General features: G+C 49.6%; 1 protein-coding gene across 1 annotated transcript in view; it reads right to left on the bottom strand.

Annotated features, from left to right (window-relative positions):
- Positions 1-7,279: 7,279 nt before the first annotated feature.
- The window catches only part of hhatlb (hedgehog acyltransferase like, b), an 81,686-nt gene continuing 65,756 nt past the window's right edge, over positions 7,280-23,209 (bottom strand). Inside the window, exon 12 of the mRNA XM_067999387.1 lies at positions 7,280-9,570. Within this exon, the coding sequence (XP_067855488.1) occupies positions 9,458-9,570 (113 nt within the window). The 3' untranslated portion in view covers positions 7,280-9,457. The remainder of the gene's footprint in view (positions 9,571-23,209) is intronic.

Here is a 23,209-nt window from a genome sequence, read left to right as displayed (position 1 = left end):
GCTGATTGAGCAGATATGTGGTTGGAAGCTCATCTCATGGTCAAATAGGACGCTAAGGTTGCGAACGGTCTGGCCAGGGAGAGGGATGGAGTCGGTGGCTATGGAATGGAGTTTGCGGCGGGGACCAAAGACAATGGCCTCCGTCTTCCCGATATTTAGTTGGAGGAAATTTTTGCTGTCGGACAAGCAGTGTGACAAATGAGAGACAGCAGAGGGGTCGAGAGAGGTGGTGGTGAGGTAGAGCTGGGTGTCGTCAACGTACATGTGGAACATGACGTGTTTTCGGATGATGTCGCCGAGGGGCAGCATGTAGATGAGAAATAGGAGGGGGCCAAGGATAGATCCTTGGGGGACTCCAGAGGTAACGGTGCGGGAGTGGGAAGAGAAGCCGTTGCAGGTGGTTTCCTGGCTACAACTGGATAGATAAGAATGGAACCAGGCGAGTAGCAGTCCCACCCAGCTGCTTGACGGAGGAGAGGTGTTGTCAAACGTGTTAAAGGCTGCAGACAGGTTGCGAAAGATGAGGAGGGATAGTTTACCACGGTCACATAGGATGTCATTTGTCCCTTTTGATAAGGGCCGTTTCACTACAGGGTTGGAAACCTGATTGGAGGGATTCAAAAATGGAGTTCCGGGAAAGATGGGCACGGATTTGGGAGGCGACAACACGTTCAAGGACTTTGGAGAGGAAAGGGAGGTTGGAGATGGGGTGGTAGTTTGCAATGACAGAGGGGTCAAGGGTGGGTTTTTTGAGGAGGGTGGCGATGATGGCAGATTTGAAGGGGAGGGGGACAGTACCTGAGGAGAGGGAACCATTCACAATATCAACTAACATGGGGGCCAGGAAGGAACGAGGTAAATGATCACTTAATCCGGTGTTTGCTGACAGATGCATGTCAGCCAGGAGGCCTCACTCATCTTCCTCGAAGAGTGCCGTAGGATCTTTTACGTCCCTCTTAACAGGCAGATGGGCCGTTGGTTTAATGACTCATCTGAAAGACGGGACCTCCATTTCAATGCACTCCCTCAGTACTACACGGAAATGTTAGCCTAGATCAAGTCTTGGAGTGAGGCTTGAACCCATGACCTTTTGCCTCGGAGCTGAGAGTGTTGGCACTGAGCCAAACTGGCAGGTGTGACCAGAAGGTAGAAGTGACCAAAGGGAACCAGCTTGATCCAGCCGTCCATTTTCAATCCCTCCATTAGGTCAAAAGTCTCATGTCCATCTGACGTAGCCCATCGAAGAGGAAAGAACTTGCATTTATATAGCAGCTTTAATGACCTCAGGACATCCCAAAGCGCTTTACAGCCAATGAAGTGGTCACTGTTGTAATGTGGGAAACGCAGCAGCCAATTTGAACACAGCAAGATCCCACAAACAGCAATGTGATAATCACCAGATCATCTGTTTTTTTCTTGTGATGTTGGTTGAGGGATAAATATTGGCCCCAGGACACCGGGGAGAACTCCCCTGCTCTTTCTCGAAATAGTGCCATGTGATCATTTACATCCACCTGAGAAGGCAGACGGGGCCTCGGTTTAATGTCTCATCTGGAAGATGGCACTTCCGACAGTGCAGCACTCCTGCAGTACTGGCACTGGAGTGTTAGCCTAGCATTTGTGCTCATGACTGTGACCTCACTGTCTGGGCAAGAGATGCAAAAGCATTATTACGCCAACCTGCCAAGTCAGGGGACAGTCTTAAACTAACACATCCAGACCCCTTCTACTATAACACCACTGGACTGTTTCCTTTTATTCTGCACAACACATAGTTTGGCAGGTTTACTGACTCTCCCTCATTTAGTGGGAGTCTCGAGCAAAAGATTACAATCTGCCCCCCACCCCTGGCTCAGCAACACTACATTCTGTCCCGTCAAGTCCGAATCGCGCTTTCTCCAGCCGGACGGTCAGAAAGCGAGAATGCTTTGAAAGTGAGGCTATCCCAGCGTCCAAAGTGGTAATGAAAGTCCTTTTATTAACAGTAATGACAACTTGCATTTATCCAGCTCCTTTAACGTGGGAAAAAGTACAACCGAGGCCCCTCGCCGGAGTGATTATCAAACATAATCTGACACCGAGCTGTATAAGGAGATATTAGGACAGGTGACCGAAAGCTTGGTCAAAGAGGTAGGTTTTAAGATAAGTAGTTATAATTAAAACCACAGGGCAAAGAAAAGAGGGAGCAAGAGAGAGAGAAGGTCAGAGGAATATATTAATGTCATTTGAACGTCCCCTGCAGTCTGTTTGAGGGACGGACTTTGCCACTTTTACGCACCTTTGTGTTTTTTGGGTTCAGAGCACTACCTGAGTGTATGATTCCTGTCTGAAAAATTCACCACTGCGATCTGCCCAGTGTCGACAGCTCTATAGTCCGGCAAGTCAAGCCAAGGTGTCTGAAGAAAATGAAGATTTCCCTCCCCTTGACGGATCTCCAGTTTGGTCTATTTTTATCTGACCACAGACTCTGTTGTTATTGGCCTGGATCCAGAGACCCAATTTGTTCAATCAATGATGTCTGGGAGCAATGCCTGTCCTCTGCTGCACTAAATGCCGTTTTGAAGGTTAAAAAGGATGAGTCATTCTCAGTAACTGCCCAAAATGAGGCCGTGTTATAAATGTAGGAAAGGTGTCAGCTCTTCCGATCTTGCCGTGTCTGTGTCACTCTGCTCTCCTGGACTATGACCGGCCTCTGGGATTCATCTGAGCTCCAAATCACACATCAATGGGCCACCTGTTGCTATGAGAGGACAAAACATAACTCTACTGTTAATCACATTCTGTACTTCTTAAACTCAGATAACACTGACCTCACTCCATATTGAGGAAAAGTATACGGTTATATTCAGTTTAAAATATATTTTTCCACTCTTTTTGTTTCTTCCCCCCCCCCCACCACCCCCGCTCCCCTCAACTGAAGTTGCTGTTTCATGCTGGGCTGATCTTCGTGTCTGAGACTGAGACTGAGACTGAGGAGACTGAGACGGAGGAGACTCAGACTGAGACGGAGGAGACTGAGACTGAGACAGAGATTGGGTCTGAGACTGAGACTGAGCAGTGAGCCTGGAGATTCGGACAGATTCAGAACAGATCTAGCAGCTCAAAACTGGGCATCCATGAGGCGCTGTGGGCCATCAGCAGCAGCAGAATTGTATTCCAGTACAATCTGTAACCTCATGGCCTGGCATATTCCTCACTCTACCATTACCAACAAGCCAGGGGATCAACCCTGGTTCAATGAGGAGTGTAGAAGAGCATGCCAGGAGCAGCACCAGGCGTACCTAAAAATGAGGTGCCAACCTGGTGAAGCTGCAACTCAGGACTACATGCATGCTAAACAGCGGAAGCAACATGCTATAGACAGAGCTAAGCGATTCCACAACCAACGGATCAGATCAAAGCTCTGCAGTCCTGCCACATCCAGTCGTGAATGGCGGTGGACAATTAAACAACTAACAGGAGGAGGAGGCTCTGCAAACAACCCCATCCTCAATGATGGCGGAGTCCAGCACATGAGTGCAAAAGACAAGGCTGAAGCGTTTGCAACCATCTTCAGCCAGAAGTGCCGAGTGGATGATCCATCTTGGCCTCCTCCCGATATCCCCACCATCACAGAAGCCAGTCTTCAGCCAATTCAATTCACTCCACGTGATATCAAGAAACGGCTGAGTGCACTGGATACAGCAAAGGCTATGGGCCGCGACAACATCCCAGCTGTAGTGCTGAAGACTTGTGCTCCAGAACTAGCCGCGCCTCGAGCCAAGCTGTTCCAGTACAGCTACAACACTGGCATCTACCTGACAATGTGGAAAATTGCCCAGGTATGTCCTGTCCACAAAAAGCAGGACAAATCCAATCCGGCCAATTACCGCCCCATCAGTCTACTCTCAATCATCAGCAAAGTCACCGAGTGTGGCACCAAGGAGCCCTAGTAAAATTGAAGTCAATGGGAATCAGGGGGAAAACTCTCCAGTGGCTGGAGTCATACCTAGCACAAAGGAAGATGGTAGTGGTTGTTGGAGGCCAATCATTTCTGCCCCAGGACATCGCTGTAGGAGTTCCTCAGAACAGTGTCCTAGGCCCAACCATCTTCAGCTGCTTCATCAATGACCTTCCCTCCATCATGAGGTCAGAAATGGGGATGTTCGCTGATGATTGCACAGTGTTCAGTTCCATTCGCAACCCCTCAGATAATGAAGCAGTCCGAGCCTGCATGCAGCAAGACCTGGACAACATCCAGGCTTGGGCTCATCAGTGGCAAGTAACATTCCCGCCAGACAAGTGCCAGGCAATGACCATCTCCACCAAGAGAGAGTCTGACCACCTCCCCTTGACATTCAACGGCATTACCATCGCCGAATCCCCCACCATCAACATCCTGAGGGACACCATTGACCAGAAACTTAACTGGACCAGCCATATAAATACTGTGGCTACGAGAGCAGGTCGGAGGCTGGGTATTCTCCAGCAAGTGACTCACCTCCTGACTCCCCAAAGCCTTTCCACCATCTACAAGGCACAAGTCAGGAATGTGATGGAATACTCTCCACTTGCCTGGATGAGTGCAGCTCCAACAACACCCAAGAAGCTCGACACCATCCAGGACAAAGCAGCCCGCTTGATTGGCACCCCATCCACCACCCTAAACATTCACTCCCTTCACCACCGGCGCACAGTGGCTGCAGTGTGTACCATCCACAGGATGCACTGCAGCAACTCGCCAAGGCTTCTTCGACAGCACCTCCCAAACCCGCGACCTCTACCACCTCGAAGGACAAGAGCAGCAGGTACAACACCACCTGCACGTTCCCCCTCCAAGTGACACACCATCCCGACTTGGAAATATACCGCCGTTCCTTCATTGTCGCTGGGTCAAAATCCTGGAACACCCTACCTAACAGCACTGTGGGAGAACCTTCACCACACGGACTGCAGCGGTTCAAGAAGGCGGCTCCCCACCACCTTCTCAAGGGCAATTAGGGATGGGCAATAAACGCCGGCCTTGCCAGCGCCCAGTGACGCCCACATCCCATGAACGAATATAAAAAAAGACTGACACTGAGGAGACTGGGCCTGAGACTGAGACTGAGCAGTGGGCCTGAGACTGAGCCTGAGACTAGGCCTGAGCCTGAGGAGACTGGGCCTGAGACTGAGACTGAGCAGTGGGCCTGAGACTGAGCCTGAGACTAGGCCTGAGCCTGAGGAGAGTGGGCCTGAGACTGAGACTGAGCAGTGGGACTGAGACTAGGCCTGAGATTAGGCCTGAGCCTGAGGAGACTTGGCCTGAGACTGAGCCTGAGACTGAGGAGATTGAGACTGAGACCGAGCAGTGGGCCTGAGACTGAGCCTGTTCTCCTACCTTCAGCTCTCGTACTTGTCCTGCTTCATCACCTAGAGCTAGATCTAGTACTGCATCCTTCCTTGCTCAACATCTCAAGAGTGTCAGGCTTCGTCATGGCATAAACTGATGTCTGAGAGCAGGTCCACCATCTTGGCTGGGGGGGCGGGGGGGAGCACAGCATGGGAAGACTTTACCAAACAAAAAGGGAGAAAATACCTTTCAAAGTGGGAGGCCTTGGCCATTCCCCAATTGACAGGTTTCTGATGAAGTCGAACTAACCTGGCCGCAGGTGATGAGGTGGATGAATGGCCTGACAAAAATGAAAAATGAAATTGAAATAAATGGAGGACAATGGCATCCGTGGTGGCACCGTTAAGCTGTCGGCCATGGTTCAGTGGTAACTCTCTCGCCTTAGAGTCAGAAGGTTGTCAGTTTAAGTCCCACTCCAGGACATTAAACATATAATCTAAGCTGACACTCCAGTGCAACACTGAGGGAGTGTTGGTCAATGCTGTCATTTGGATAAGATGTTAAACCAAGGCCCTGTCTCAGGTGGATGTAAAAGATCCCCTGATACTATTTCAAAGAAGAGCAGGGGAGTTCTTCCCCAGTGTCCTGGTCAATATTTAGCCCTCAACCAACATCACTGAAAAACAGATGATCTGATCATTTATCAATTGCTGTTTGCTGGGACCTTGCTGTGTGCAAATTGACTGCTGTGTTTCCCACGTTACAACAGTGACTACACTTCAAAACTAATTCATTGGGCATGTAGTACTTTTTCTCAGTGGTGATTAATTTTTCAGTAATCTGCTTTTAAGAGGGGTATTGAGAGAACTCCATGCCTGTGGTGGCTGAAGATTCTGCTTTCGATGGTAGAGCTTGTGGAGGGAGAAGGGGCGGTGGGGGGGAGGAACACAAACAGTAGCCCAGACTCAGAAGAGCAGAAGGTGGGGGCGGGGAGCCGAGCGCAAGGCTGGTAGAAGTCGCAGAGACAGGGTGGAGTGAGGCCAACGGAGAAAGACCTTGGAGGGATTTGTAAAGGAAGGTTTTCCACTCCATGCATTGGGGGAACGGGGAGTCAGCGAGGTCAGGAATGATCATTCTGTGCACAAATTGGCTGCCTCGTTTCTTACATTCCAACAGTAACTGTACTTCAACAGTACTTCATTGGTTATAAAGCACTTTGGGATGTCCTGAGGTCATAGAGTTACAATAAAAATACAGCACAGGAACAGGCCATTCATCCCAACTGCTCCATGCCGGTGTTTATGCTCCACTGGAGCATCCTCCCTCCCTATTTCATCTAACCCTATCAGCACATCCTTCTATTCCTTTCTCCCTCATGTGTTTATCTCGCTTCCCCTTAAATGCATATATTCTAGTCACCTCAACCACTCCTTGTGGTCGCGAGTTCCATATTCCAACCACTCTCTGGGTAAAGAAGTTTCTCCTGAATTCGCTATTGGATTTATTAGTGACTGTTTTATATTTATGACCTCTAGTTTTGGACTCCCCCACAAGTGGAAACATTTTCTCCACATCTACCCTATCAAACCCTTTCACTATCTTAAAGACCTCTATCAGGTCACCTCTCAACCTTCTCTTTTATAGAGAAAAGAGCCCCAGCCTGTTCAGCCTTTCCTGGTAAGGATATTCTCTCGGTTCTGGTATCATCCTTGTGAATCTTTTTTTGCACCCTCTCCAATGCCCTTTTCATAATATGGAAAGGTTGTACAAGCGTTATATAAATATATGAAGTCTTTTCTTTCTTTTTATGAAATTGGTGGCTTCGGGAGAGGGAGAACATTGGAGATGGGGGTGGGGGATCGGGGATCGGGGAGGGAAACGTAAACAGGTCAAGGTGAAGGGTCAAGAAGTGAGAGGCCTGAGAGAACGGGAGAAAAAACACACAAAACAAAACAAAGGAGTGAGTCCAATATTACATTTATTTCTCTCCTGTATGTCAAGTGCTTATAAAATAGTTTATTAACCAGTCCAGTTTAAAGGGACACAGGGTCGAGTGCTCACACACCGTTACCTCCAGTCACCCTTCGCACGGGCACCTGAGGTACGGTGGATTTTATTTATAACGAAAACTTCACGATTGAAAAGAATAAATTAAACCTTTGATAATAATTGTGCACTGCGTGCCAGAAACACTCGGGACAGAGAAAAAGCTCACCGCCCAAATAATTAGGGAACAATGATTCTTCGCAAACTCCATTAGTCTGTTAATTGCTGACTCCATCCGTTATTGTGGTTCAAAACCCATAAACCTCCACGTAGCCGTCCCAGCAATTGTATATATGTGTGTGTGTGTGTGTGTGTGTGTGTGCGTATATATATGTGTGTGTGTGTGTGTGTGTGTGTGCGTATATATATGTGTGTGTGTGTGCGTATATATATGTGTGTGTGCGTGTATATGTGTGTGTGTGTGTGTATGTGTGTGTGTGCGTGTATGTGTGTGTGTATGTGTGCGTGTGTGTGTGCGTGTATGTGTGTGCGTGTGCGTGTATGTGTGTGTGTATGTGTGCGTGTATGTGTGCGTGTGCGTGTGCGTGTATGTGTGTGTGTGTGTGCGTGTATGTGTGTGTATGCGTGTGTGTGTGCGTGTATGTGTGTGTGTGCGTGTGTGTGTGCGTGTATGTGTGTGTGTGCGTGTGTGTGCGTGTGTGCGTGTATGTGTGTGTGCGTGTATGTGTGTGCGTGTGTGTGTGCGTGTATGTGTGTGTGTGCGTGTGTGTGTGCGTGTATGTATGTGTGCGTGTATGTATGTGTGTGTGTGTGATTGTGTGTGTGTGTGTGTGTGTGTGTGGTTTCCGCTCCCCCCCCACCCCACGAGAGAAATGGCCCGTGAAAACCTGTAGAGGGGGGAGTGGGGGGGAGGGGAAGGAGGTCGCCCCAGATCCCTCATCATAACTGGCAAGAGACCCACGGAACCCACCGGAAAATGGCCTCGACCTGGGAATGCGGATTCCAGGATTTTACAACATCAGAATTTTTTTTTAATATAAAAACGCAACAAGTTGTCATGATCCGGAGTGCGCTGCCTGAAAGGGCGGTAGAAGCAGATTCAACAGTGACTTTCAAAAGGGGAAATGGATAAATACTTAAAAAGGAAAAAAAAAATTGCAGGACTCTGGGGAATGGGCAGGGGGGAGTGTGGGACTAATTGGCTAGCTCTTTCAGGCGCAATGGGCTGAATGGCCTCCTTCTGTGCTGTATCATTGATTGTCCGGTAAGGGGGCTGGAACCTCATCACAAGGCAAATGTTATCAGGGGGAGAGGTCAGAGCGAGAATCCCTCCATGAGGACATCCTGCTTGCCTGGTTCACTCAGGACCCAGCCCATCACTGTAGGCCTGTACACTAAGAGAGAGATGAGATGGACTGACCTTCAGATGAGTGTAAGTGGGCCCGACTGGTAGGGGTCGGTGGAGTTAAGATTCAGATCAGCCATGATCTCATTGAATGGCGGAACAGGGTCGAGGGACTGAATGGCCTCCTCCTGTTCCTATGTCCAGGTCAAGGCTGCAACCTGGACCCCCCCCCCCCCTCTACAGATTGATTTCAAAATATATATATTTTAAATCAGCCTCCTCACATAGTTGTCGATCATTGGGATTTCCCAGCGCCCCCCCACCCCCAAACCCGCCCCCCCAAGACTCCGAACACGTCCCCTAAGACAATAAAACCAGAGTCTGGGAGCGGGGGGCCTGGGAAACCCCAGCGACAGGCAGGTGCACCCAGGACAGGCCACTGCCGGAGAGCCACCCATCAGCCCCGAGCGAATCGGATACCCTCCCCGCAAACTCCCAGCGGGGGGGGGGGGGGTGCGGAGACAGTAACCGCCGGAATCAAGGGCCGAGGCCTGTCCATCCCGAGCGGGAAGATTAACACTCAATCGAGTCTTTCACACAGGGGGAAACTGGGGGAAAGGGGAGCGGAGGAGGGGGGGGGCGACTTGGCGATGTAACAATTCAATTAGACAATTGCTCGTTTCTGTGAGAAGAAGCTTCCTTCTTCGTGCGTTCTCGTGAATGGCCAATTTGGTAGCTGTTTACAAGGAAAGCTTTTCTCTGTACTGTTTTTGGTTTTGCTCTTGGCGGGTCTCCTATTCCGTCTTCTCCTTCTCGGCTTCCAGTGCCAGCCTGCGTTCGTTCTCTTTGATCAGCTGAACTCCACAGTAAGTCACGAACAGTACGCCCGACAGGCTCAAGGGAAATCCTGAAATGATATTTAAAAAAAAAACAAACACCACAGTTTTTAGGAGCCTCAAGCTGGGTACAAAAAAAAAAATAGTAATGGACTAAAAGCCCTAAAGCCTTAAGCTGCTTCGAGTCAGATTGGTTTCTTCCACAATGCTGTGGTGTGGTAATAGCAGGATTCATCACAGAAGGAGGCCGTTCGGCCCATCGTGTCTTTACTGGAGGTGGGACCGATTGCAGAGAACAAGAGGTCAGTCTTACTTTAAATAAATCAGCGATCGACCTAAAAAAAAGGGGGGGGGGGAAGTGAACGGTGGAGGTGGGGATGGAGAGAGGGGATGGAGAGAGCGTTGTGTGCAAGATCAGCTGAAACCTTTCTTTGTTTAAACAATGACAGGATCACTTCTGAAAAATGTTTTTATATATTGTAATTATTGTCACATCGCCGCCTCTCCCTTGCCCAGTCACCAATTCCACAAGTACTGGCAACCCTCCTGTATCTTGCTCAAATGACCATTCTTCTTGTGTCAGCATTGACAGTGAGTGCTGGCAGGCTATTTAGCTACGGAGGGCAGCACGGCCCTATGTTTGTTATCATTAAGCCCTGCTGGAAAATACAAATTCAAGAATTGGAAGCTGAACACAGCAGCGCTGTACTGTAATTTTACACCTATAGGCTGCACACTCCTATATGCCACAAGTGTTCATTAATTACATTTGATTAACGCACCCAGACCGGTGAGGGGGGGGGGGGCTCTCACTCCCCAGGCCGGTGAGGGGGGGGGGGCTCTCACTCCCCAGGCCGGTGAGGGGGGGGGGCTCTCACTCCCCAGACCGGTGAGGGGGGGGGGGGCTCTCACTCCCCAGGCCGGTGAGGGGGGGGGGGGCTCTCACTCCCCAGGCCGGTGAGGGGGGGGGGGGGCTCTCACTCCCCAGGCCGGTGAGGGGGGGGGGGGGCTCTCACTCCCCAGGCCGGTGAGGGGGGGGGGGGGCTCTCACTCCCCAGGCCGGTGAGGGGGGGGGGGGCTCTCACTCCCCAGGCCGGTGAGGGGGGGGGGGGCTCTCACTCCCCAGGCCGGTGAGGGGGGGGGGGGCTCTCACTCCCCAGGCCGGTGAGGGGGGGGGGGGCTCTCACTCCCCAGGCCGGTGAGGGGGGGGGGGGCTCTCACTCCCCAGGCCGGTGAGGGGGGGGGGGGCTCTCACTCCCCAGGCCGGTGAGGGGGGGGGGGGCTCTCACTCCCCAGGCCGGTGAGGGGGGGGGGGCTCTCACTCCCCAGGCCGGTGAGGGGGGGGGGGGGCTCTCACTCCCCAGGCCGGTGAGGGGGGGGGGGGGCTCTCACTCCCCAGGCCGGTGAGGGGGGGGGGGGCTCTCACTCCCCAGGCCGGTGAGGGGGGGGGGGGGCTCTCGCTCCCCAGGCCGGTGAAGGGGAGGGGTCTCTCGCTCCCCAGGCCGGTGAGGGGGGGGGGGTCTCTCGCTCCCCAGGCCGGTGAGGGGGGGGGGGCTCTCGCTCCCCAGGCCGGTGAGGGGGGGGGGGGGCTCTCACTCCCCAGGCCGGTGAGGGGGGGGGGGGGCTCTCACTCCCCAGGCCGGTGAGGGGGGGGGGGGGCTCTCACTCCCCAGGTCGGTGAGGGGGGGGGGGGGCTCTCACTCCCCAGGCCGGTGAGGGGGGAGGGGTCTCACTCCCCAGGCCGGTGAGGGGGGAGGGGTCTCACTCCCCAGGCCGGTGAGGGGGGAGGGGTCTCACTCCCCAGGCCGGTGAGGGGGGAGGGGTCTCACTCCCCAGGCCGGTGAGGGGGGAGGGGTCTCACTCCCCAGGCCGGTGAGGGGGGAGGGGTCTCACTCCCCAGGCTGGTGAGGGGGGGGGGGGTCTCACTCCCCAGGCCGGTGGAGGGGGGGGGGGGCTCTCACTCCCCAGGCCGGTGGAGGGGGGGGCTCTCACTCCCCAGGCCGGTTGGGGGTGGGGGGCTCTCTCCGTCACACATAATTCTTGTGACAGTGTTGCACTATCCCACTTTGTCACACTCAATTTCTCCGCGCAGTCGACCACTCCAACCTTCTCCACAGCCTCTCCTCTAAGGAGTGACGCTGCCCTCACTAAGGACCACTCTTACCTGTTCCAATGACAACAGCACATATTCTGCAATGGCTTCTCCTGCCGCCCCACCTGGTCACCTCAGCTATGCCCTAAAGTTCCCATCCTTGCCCCCCCCGCCCCCCGATTCTTTTCCTCGTCTACGTGCTGCTATTTGGCACCATCATTCATAGGCGTACGGTCAGTTTTCACAGGTACGCAGATGTTACCCAGTCCTAATTCTCTTGCCACCAAACCGTCAATGGGCCGTCCAACTCCTTGTCCAACATTAAGTCACAGGAGATCAACAACAACTTGCGTTTATATAGTGCCTTTAATGTAGTAAAACCTCCCAAGGCGCTTCACAGGAGCTATTATCAAACAAAATTTGACAACGAGCCACAAAGGGAGATATTAGGACAGGTGACCAAAAGCTTGGCTAAACAGGTAGGTTTTAAGAAGCATCTCAAAGGAGAGGTAGAGAGGCGGAGAGGTTTAGGGAGGGAATTCCAGAGCTTAGGACCTAGGAAGCTGAGTTTACGGCCGCCAATGGTGGGGCGATGAAAATAGGTGATGCGGAAGAGGCCAGAATTAAAGGAGTGTAGACATCTCAGAGGGTTGTAGGGCTGGAGGAGGTTACAGGGATAGGGAGGGGGCAAGGCCATGGAGGGATTTGAAAACAAGGATGAGAATTTTTAAAATCGAGGTGTTGCCGGACTGGGAGCCAATGTAGGTCAGCGAGCACAGGGGTGATGGGTGAACGGGACTTGGTGCGAGTTTTGGATGAGCTCAGGTTTACGGAGGGTGGAAGATGGGAGGCCGGCCAGGAGAGCAGTGGAATAGTCAACAACTTCATCGACTTAACGGCAAGAGTGAGCCCATCCTGTTCAGATCCTACCAAAAACTCCACATCACAGTTCCCCCCATTCCCGATTCCATTCCTTCCCCTTCTGGTCCTCTCAGATTCTACCTGCCGGTGTATAATCTCAGTTCTCCTGTTTGACCCCACATTCCAGCCAGCACCAAGACTCCCTATTTCACCTTTGCAACATCAGCCACCTCCGCTCTTGCTTCACTCCCGACGCTGCTGAATCCCCTTATCCACACTATTTACCACAGCGCTTTCCTGTTGGCCTACAGAGTTCCACTCTTCATCAACTCATTCCAAACTCGGCTCCCCACATCCTATCCCGCATTAAGTTCCACTTTCCGATCACCACCTTCACCAACCTCCACTAACTCCCCATTGCCTCATCACACTGAATTCAAAATCATTGTCCTTGTTTACAAGTCCATCTGAGGCTTTGCCCCTCCCTCCCCCCTTTCACCCCATACCCCAGCACAAGCCCCATGCTCTTCTGTCCAACCCTTTCTCTTCACTCTATCCCTTAATTGCTGCATTTAAAGGGAAGCTAGATAAGCACGAGGGAGAAAGCAACAGAAGATTATACTGATAGGGTTACATAAAGAGGGGGTGGGAGGAGGCTAATGTGGAGCATAAACGCCAGCATGGATCAGTTGGGCCGAATGGCCTCTTTCTGTGCTGTAAATTCTATGCAATACCTTCAGTCTCAGCCCCCACTCTGGAATGCTCTCTCCCCTCACCCATCCCCCTCCCCCTCGTTACCTCCCTCCCCTCCTTCGAAAGCATCCTCCAAACCCACTTCTGTGGCTATGCCTTCAGTCAATCTCCCCTAACTCTTCTCTCATCACTGCTTGGCATACGGCCGGAACAGTTTAAAGACACCATTCAAAAATGCAAGTCACTGCATGTGGAGTGTTCTTACACATGAAAGAGAATCACATTAAGAATGATTAATCCAAATGTTTCATAGAAGGCTTGATGCAAATTTACTCCTGAGCCAACTCAAAGTGAATCCACGGCCTCTGGAGGATAATTTCTAAATCAGATTTGCTCAGAATAACTTTCCTCTCTTGAATTCTCTGATCTAAATTGGTTGAAGTTTGGAATCAGTCAGAGTCAACAGCTGCGATGTAAATAGAAGACAGACAACAGGGAAATCACAGAATCTTACAGCACAGAAGGATGCCATTCAACTGTAATGGCCTATAAGTAGGATATTTTAGGATGCAGTATGTGAGTAATTTGAGACATGACATGTGGTGAGTGTTACATGCTTGGGGGGAGCAGGTGACTTTGGACCGATGGTTCCCAAATCTCTCCACCAGTGGAGTTTTTCCTCACCTCACGTCTGGATCTGTTGTAGACTAATTGATAGAGATTGATTGTTATGATTATTCAACAACTCCATTATCGTTGTATCATGTGACTACCAGGATGGACTACATGCATGCTAAACAGCGGAAGCAACATGCTGTAGACAGAGCTAAGCGATTCCACAACCAACGGATCAGATCAAAGCTCTGCAGTCCTGCCACATCCAGTCGTGAATGGTGGTGGACAATTAAACAACCAACGGGAGGAGGAGGCTCTGCAAACATCCCCATTCTCAATGATGGCGGAGTCCAGCACGTGAGTGCAAAAGACAAGGCTGAAGCGTTTGCAACCATCTTCAGCCAGAAGTGCCGAGTGGATGATCCATCTCAGCCTCCTCCCGATATCCCCACCATCACGGAAGCCAGTCTTCGGCCAATTCGATTCACTCCACGTGATATCAAGAAACGGCTGAGTGTACTGGATACAGCAAAGGCTATGGGCCCCGACAACATCCCAGCTGTAGTGCTGAAGTCTTGTGCTCCAGAACTAGCTGCGCCTCTAGCCAAGCTGTTCCAGGACAATGTGGAAAATTGCCCAGGTATGTCCTGTCCACAAAAAGCAGGACAAATCCAATCCGGCCAATTACCGCCCCATCAGTCTACTCTCAATCATCAGCAAAGTGATGGAAGGTGTCATCGACAGTGCTATCAAGCGGCACTTACTCACCAATAACCTGCTCACCGATGCTCAGTTTGGCTTCCGCCAGGACCACTCGGCTCCAGACCTCATTACAGCCTTGGTCCAAACATGGACAAAAGAGCTGAATTCCAGAGGTGAGATGAGAGTGACAGCCCTTGACATCAAGGCAGCATTTGACCGAGTGTGGCACCAAGGAGCCCTAGTAAAATTGAAGTCCATGGGAATCAGGGGGAAAACTCTCCAGTGGCTGGAGTCATACCTAGCACAAAGGAAGATGGTAGTGGTTGTTGGAGGCCAATCATCTCAGCCCCAGGGCATTGCTGCAGGAGTTCCTCAGGGCAATGTCCTTGGCCCAACCATCTTCAGCTGCTTCATCAATGACCTTCCCTCCATCATAAGGTCAGAAATGGGGATGTTCGCTGATGACTGCACAGTGTTCAGTTCCATTCGCAACCCCTCAGATAATGAAGCAGTCCGAGCCCGCATGCAGCAAGACCTGGACAACATCCAGGCTTGGGCTGATAAGTGGCAAGTAACATTCGCGCCAGATAAGTGCCAGGCAATGACCATCTCCAACAAGAGAGAGTCTAACCACCTCCCCTTGACATTCAACGGCATTACCATCGCCGAATCCCCCACCATCAACATCCTGGGGGTCACCATTGACCAGAAACTGAACTGGACCAGCCATATAAATACTGTGGCTACGAGAGCAGGTCGGAGGCTGGGTATTCTGCGGCGAGTGACTCACCTCCTGACTCCCCAAAGCCTTTCCACCATCTACAAGGCACAAGTCAGGAGTGTGATGGAATACTCTCCACTTGCCTGGATGAGTGCAGCTACAACAGCACTCAAGAAGCTCGACACCATCCAAGATAAAGCAGCCCGCTTGATTGGCACCCCATCCACCACCCTAAACATTCACTCCCTTCACCACCGGCGCACTGTGGCTGCAGTGTGTACCATCCACAGGATGCACTGCAGCAACTCGCCAAGGCTTCTTCGACAGCACCTCCCAAACCCGCGACCTCTACCACCTAGAAGGACAAGAGCAGCAGGCGCATGGGAACAACACCACCTGCACGTTCCCCTCCAAGTCACACACCATCCCGACTTGGAAATATATCGCCGTTCCTTCATTGTCGCTGGGTCAAAATCCTGGAACTCTCTTCCTAACAGCACTGTGGGAGAACCGTCACCACAGGGACTGCAGCGGTTCAAGAAGGCAGCTCACCACCACCTTCTCGAGGGCAATTAGGGATGGGCAATAAATGCCGGCCTCGCCAGCGACGCCCACATCCCGTGAACGAATAAAAAAAAGGAGAACTAGAATCATGGAATCTTACAGCTGTGCCGGATCTTTGAAACAGCTGTCCAATTTAGTCCCACACCCCAGCTTTTTCCCCATAACCCTGCAAATTAATCCTCTTCAAGTACATGTCCTATTGCCTATTGACAGTTCCTCTGAAATCTGTTTCCACCACTCTTTCTGGTAGTGCATTCCAGATGGCACCCCATCCACCACCCTAAACATTCACTCCCTTCACCACCGGCGCACAGTGGCTGCAGTGTGTACGATCCACAGGATGCACTGCAGCAACTCGCCAAGGCTTCTTCGACTGCACCTCCCAAACCTACAACATCTACCACCTAGAAGGACAAGGGCAGCAGGTACATGGGAACAACACCACCTGCACGTTCCCCTCCAAGTCACACACCATCCCGACCTGGAAATATATCGCCGTTCCTTCATCGTCGCTGGGTCAAAATCCTGGAACTCCCTTCCTAACGGCACTGTGGGAGAACCTTCACCACACGGACTGCAGCGGTTCAAGAAGGCGGCGGCTCACCACCACCTTCTCAAGGGCAATTAGGGATGGGCAATAAATGCCGGCCTCGCCAGCGACGCCCACATCCCATGAACGAATAAAAAAAAAGATTTTAACAATCCTCTGTGTGAAAAAATTTCTCCTCATTTCCCCTCTAGTTCATTTGCCAATTATTTTAAATCTATGACCTCTGGTTACCGGCCCAGTTGCCAGAGGAAACAGTTTCTCTCCACTTGCTGCATCAAAACCCCTCAAAATTTAGAATACCTCTATTAGGTCTCCCTTCTCTGTTCTAAGGAGACCAGTCCCGGCTTCTCCAATTCCTCCACATAACTGAAGTCCCTCATCCCTGGTATCATCCTGGTAAATCTCCTCTGTACCCTCTCCAAGGCCTTGACATCATTCCTAAAGTGTGACGTCCAGAATTGGGCACAATGCTCCAACACTGCATGTTAGCTTTCAATGACTCATGTACAAGGACACCCAGGTCCCTTTGAACATCAACATTTCCCAATCTCTCACCATTTAAAAAATACTCTGCATTTCTGTTTTTCCTACCAAAGTGGATAACTTCACATTTTTCCACATTATATTCCATCTGCCATGTTCTTGCCCACTCACTTAGCCTGTCTCTATACCCTTGAAGCCTCTTTGCATCCTCCTCACAACTCACATTCCCACCTAGTTTCATGTCATCAGCAAACTTGGAATATTACATTTGGTCCCCTCATCCAAATCATTGATACAGATTGTGAATAGCTGGGGCCCAAGCACTGATCCCTGCGGTACCCCACTGGTCATAGACTGCCAACCTGAAAAAGACATGTTTATGCCTACTCTCTGTTTTCTGTCTGTTAACCAGTTCTCAATCCATGCCAGTATATTACCCCCAATTCCATGTGCTCTAACTTTGTTCACCAACCTCCTGTGTGGGACCTTATCGAAAGCCTTCTGAAAATCCAAATACACCACATCCACTGGTTCCCCCTTATCTATTCTAATAGTTACATCCTCAAAGAACTCCAATAGGTTTGTCAAACACGATTTCCCTCTCATAAATCCATGCTGACTCTCAAATCCTACTATTATTTTCTAAGTGTCCTGTTATCACATCCTTTATAATAGATTCTAGCATTTTCCCTACTACTGATGACAGGCAAATATATCTGTAGTTCCCTATTTTCTCTCTCCCTCCTTTCTTAAATAGTGGGGTTACATTTGCTACCCTCCAATCTGTAGGAATCGTTTCAGAATCTATAGAATTTTGGAAGATGACAACCAATGCATCCACTATCTCTATAGCCACCTCTTTCAAAACCCTGGAATGTAGATAATCAGGTCAATCAGCTACACTACCTGCATCAACCCTCTCCATTACTTCATCAAAGAACTCAATCGGGTTAGTCAGACACTAGTTGCCTTTAACAAATCCGTGCTGACTGTCACTTATTAACTTTGCTTCTCCAAGTGAGAATTAATTTTGATGTTGACAATAATCTCTAATAGTTCCCACCACTGATGTTAGACTGGCGGCCTGTAGTTACCAGGTTTATCCCTCTCCCCTTTTTTGAACAGGGTGTAACATTTACAATCCTCCAGTCCCCTGGCACCACTCCCATATCCAAGGAGGATTGTAAGATTGTGGTCCGAGCTTCTGCTATCTCCACCTTTGCTTCCCTCAGCAACCGAGGATGTCTCCCATCTGGACCGGGTGACTTGTTAACTTTGAGTGATGCCAATGTATTTATCACCTCCTTTCTTCTATTTTCATCCTATCCAATATCTCTACTCCCTCCTCCTCTACTGCGACATTAACTTCATCCTCTTCTTTTGTGAGACAGATGCAAAGTCCTCATTCAGTACCTCAGTCATGCCCTCTGCCTCCACAAGAAGATTTCCTTTTTGGCCCCTAATCGGCCCCACCCTTCCTTTAATTATCCTTTTACTTTATATATGTTTAGAAATGATTTTTGGGTTCTCTTTATGTTACCCACTAATCTTTTCTCATATTCTCTCTTTGCCCTTATATCCTTTTTCAATATCCCCCTGCGCTCTCTGTATTCTGCCTGGTTTTCGACTGTATTCTGTACCTTACATTTGCCATAAACCTCCTTTCTCTGTTTTATTTTAACCTCTATTTCCTTTTTCATCCAAGGAGCTCTCAATTTGGATGCCTTATCTTTCCTCCTTATGGGAATATGCTTGGTTTGTAGCTGAACTCTCTGGCCTTGAAGGCCTGCCATTGTTCATTTACTGTTGTCTTGAACTAGATGGACTTTGGTCTTTTTTCAGCTCGCAATTGCGATGTTCCTAAGATATGTTTTCCTGATCTCACTAAGTTAATCTGTTTATACCATCAGTCAACTCATAGAAACGATGGTAGAATTAGAAGAAAGTAATTCACAAACATCATAGGGTGTCAGCTGTGGTTCAGTGGGCAGCACTCTTGCCTCAGAGTCAAAAGGTTGTGGGTTCAAGTCGCACTCCAGAGACTTGAGCACAGGGAGTGCTGCACTGTCGGAGGTGCCGTCTTTCGGACGAGACGTTAAACCGAGGCCCCGTCTGCCTTCTGAGGCGGACATAAAGGATCCCATGGCACTATTTCCAAGAAGAGCAGGGGAGTTCTCCCCGGTGATCTGGCCAATATTTATCCCTCAACCAACATCACTAAAAACAGATTATCTGGTCATTATCTCATAGTTTGTGGGCCCTTGCTGTGCGCAAATTGGCTGCCACGTTTCCCTACATTACAACAGTGACTACACTTCAAAAGTACTTCATTGGCTGTAAAGCGCATTTGACGTCCTGAGGTTGTGAAAGGCGCTATATAAATGCAACTTCTTTCTTTCTATTATATAAAGTAACCTTCAACACTTCCCCCGTTTTCTCTCCTCCCTGCTGTATGTACAAGGAAGCTTTCAGGATACGCTTTGGGAAAGGAAATCAAGCACCTCCCCTCACTTGCATCAGAACCGTCTACTGGATCTGCTCCTCCCTCAACAACTGCTGTATCTTGTAGCTCAATCCCCGACCACAATCTCCAGTGCTCTCCCATGTAGCTAAGATCCCTCCGAGGTATGATCACTCAGTCCTCATACAAGTAATCCTACCAGGGTTTTACTTCGATGTCATCCGCTCTACGATTGACTTTGGACGGTCAGTCAGAAGGACAACCGACCTCGGAGAGGGAGAGGCAAGAACAGAACTAGGGGCGGAGCAGCTGAGGGGCTGAGTTACCCCCACCCGAAGCACAGAGAGAGAAAGAACTCTTTAACAACACCTCATTGTGCCGAGCACAGTCGCTGATATGGTCCTGCACATTTTATCCACCGCATTCCTTTAGCTCTTGCCCTGCCACCTCAGTGGTGTGGTGCCTAGGAACATGGAACAAAGGTACAGGAGTAGGCCATTTTGCCCCTCGAGCCTGTTCCGCCATTCAATGAGATCATGGTTATAGAATCATAGAAAGATTACAGCACGGAAGGAGGCCATTCAGTCCATCGAGTCTATGCCGGCTCTATGCAAGAGCAATCCAGCTAGTCCCACTCCCCCGCCCTATTCCCGTAGCCCTGCAAATTTTTCCTTTCAAGCAGTTATCCAGTTCCCTTTTGAAGGCCATGATTGAATCTGCCTCCACCACCCCCTCGAGCAGTGCATTCCAGATCCTAACCACTCGCTGTGTAAAAAAGTTCTTCCTCATGTCACCTTTGGTTCTTTTGCCAATCATCTTAAATCTTTGTCCTCTAGTTCTTGACCCTTCCGCCAATAGGAACAGTTTCTCTCTATCTACCTGTCTAGGCACTTCATGATTTTGAATACCTCTATCAAATCTCCTCGCAACCATCTCTGTTCCAAGGAGAACAACCAAAGCTTCTCCAGTTTATCCAGGTAACTGAAGTCCCTCACTCCTGGAATCATTCTAATAAATCTCTTCTGCACCCTCTCTAAGGCCTTCACATCTTTCCTAAAGTGCGGTGCCCAGAACTGGACACAATACTCCAGTTGTGGCCGAATCAGTGTTTTATAAAGGTTCATCGTGACTTCTTTGCTTTTGTACTTTATGCCTCTATTTATAAAGCCCAGGATCCTTTTTGCTTTTTTAACCGCTTTCTCAACCTGCCCTGCCACCTTCAATGATATACCCCCAGATCTCTCCTTTCCTGTACACCTTTTAGAATTGTGCCCTCTAGTTTATATTGCATCTCCTCATTCTTCCTACCAAAATGTATAACTTCGCATTTTTCTGCATTAAATTTCATCAGCCACGTGTCCGCCCATGCCACCAGCCTGTCTATATCCTTTTGAAGTCTATCACTATCCTCACTGTTCGCTACATATCCAAGTTTTGTGTCATCTCCAAATTTGGACATTGTGCCCTGTACACCCAAGTCCAAGTCATTAATATATATCAAGAAAAGCAGTGGTCCTAGTACCGACCCATAGGGAACACCACTGTACACCTCCCTCCAGTCCTTAAAACAGCCGTTCACCACTACTCTCTGTTTCCTGTCACTTAGCCAATTCTGTATCCATGTTGCTACTGCCCCTTTTATTCCATGGGCCACAATCTTGATGATAAGCCTAACATGCAGCACTTTATCAAACGCCTTTTGAAAATCCATATACACCACATCAACTGCATTGCCCTCACCAACCCTCTCCGATACCTCATCAAAAAACTCAATCAAGTTAGTTAAACACGATTTGCCTTTAACAAATCCGTGCTGACTTTCCCTAATCAATCCACACTCGTCCAAGTGACTATTAATTCTGTCCCGGATTATCGTTTCTCAAAGTTCCCCACCACTGAGGTTAAACTAACTGGCCTATAGTTGCTGGGTTTATCCTTACACCTTTTTTTGAACAAAATTCTCCAGTCCTCTGGCACCACTCCCGTATCTAAGGATGTTTGGAAGATTATGGCCAGGACCTCCACAATTTCCACCCTTACTTCCCTCAGCAACCTATCCGGACCGGGTGACTTATCTACTTTAAGTACAGCTAGCCTTTCTAGAACCTCCTCTTTATCGATTTTTAGCCCATCCAGTATCTCAACTGCATCTTCCTTTACTGTGACTCTGGCAGCATCTTCTTCCTTGGTAAAGACAGATGCAAAGTACTCATTTAGTACCTCGGCCAAGCCCTCTACCTCCATGAGTAGATCTCCTTTTTGGTCCCTAATCAGCCCCGCCCCTCCTTTTACTACCCGTTTACTGTTTACATGCCTATAGAAGACTTTTGGATTCCCTTTTATGTTGGCCGCCAGTTTATTCTCTCTTTGCCTCTCTTATTTCCTTTTTCACTTCCCTCTGAACTTTCTATATTCAGCCTGGTTGATCTGTGACCTAACTCCATACATCTGCTTTAGCCCCATATCCCTTGATACCTTTGGTTAACAAAAATCTATCAATCTCAGATTTAAAGTTAACAATTGAGCTAGCATCAACTGCCATTTGCAGAAGAGAGTTCCAAACTTCTACCACCCTTTGTGTGTAGAAGTATTTCCTAACTTCATCCCTGAAAGTCCTGGCTCTAATTTTTAGGTTATGTCCCCTAGTCCTAGACTCTCCAACCAGCGGAAATAATTTCTCTCTATCTACCCTATCAGTTCCCCTCAATATCTTGAAAACTTTGACCAAATCACCCCTTAATCTTCTAAATTCCAGGGAATAAAACCCTAGTTTGTGTAATCTCTCCTCGTAATTTAACCCTTGGAGTCCAGGTATCATTCTAGAAAATCTACGCTACACTCCCTCCAAGGCCAATATGTCCTTCCGAAGGTGCGGTGCCCAGAACGGAACACAGTACTCCAGGTGCGGTCTAACCAGGGTTTTGTATAGCTGCAGCATAACTTCTGCCCCCTTGTACTTTAGTCCTCTAGATATAAAGGCCAGCATTCCATGAGCCTTTTTTGATTATTTTCTGTACCTGTTCATGACATTTTAATGATCTATGTACGTGGACCCCCCTAAGTCACCATGGAGATGCCTTCTGATAACCTGTCGCCATGGAGATACCGGTCAATTGTGCCAGCTTCACGATTATCCACGCAGAACTGAGACTGCAACCTACCAGTGGCCAATCGGTGTGGCTCTTGACTTCTGTACCTGCCCATTGGGTGGTCGGTTGCCTGTCGTGAAGTGAGACAGTTCCAGATTTAGCAGGGAGCACAGTCCTGGTGTGCGAGTCTGCCGGAGTGGCAGTTTGTGAGACCAAGGTAAACTGATCGATGTGGACATGTGAGGAAAAAAAAATCTCCGACACTCCTCACAATATGCCAGCCCACCTTATCTTGCAATTCTACAACATTCTGGGCTGTGGTTTTGCAATAAATAAATCCCGCCCTCCCCCCCCCACCCCGTTTCAAAATCTGGAAAATTCCTCTCCCACCCCCCCCCCGCCCCCTCCGGCGATCGAAACCAGTCCAGGAGATCACGTTGACTATGCTTGTGTTAACTGTTAAACTGTAATTTGGTTTCCTTATCTAAGGAAGGATATACTTGCTTTAGAGACAGTGCAACGAAGGTTCACTAGATTAATTCCTGGGATGAGAGGGTTGCCCTATGAGGAGAGGATGAGTAGAATGGACCTATACTCTCTGGAGTTTAGAAGAATGAGAGGTGATCTCATTGAAACATATAAGATTCTGAGGGGGCTTGACAGGGTAAAAGTTGAGAGGCTGTTTCCCCTGGCTGGAGAGTCTAGAACTAGGGGGCATAATCGCAGGATAAGGGGTCGGCCATTTAAGACTGAAATGAGGAGGAATTTCTTCACTCAGAGGGTTGTGAATCTTTGGAATTCTCTACCCCAGGGGGCTATGGATGCTGAGTCATTGAATATATTCAAGGCTGGGATGGATAGATTTTTGGACTCTAGGGG

This window comes from Heptranchias perlo, chromosome 2 (assembly GCF_035084215.1).
Source record: "Heptranchias perlo isolate sHepPer1 chromosome 2, sHepPer1.hap1, whole genome shotgun sequence".
NCBI lineage: Eukaryota > Metazoa > Chordata > Chondrichthyes > Hexanchiformes > Hexanchidae > Heptranchias > Heptranchias perlo.
Note: the sequence above shows the minus strand (reverse complement) of the source record. Positions and strands in the feature narration are given on the sequence as shown.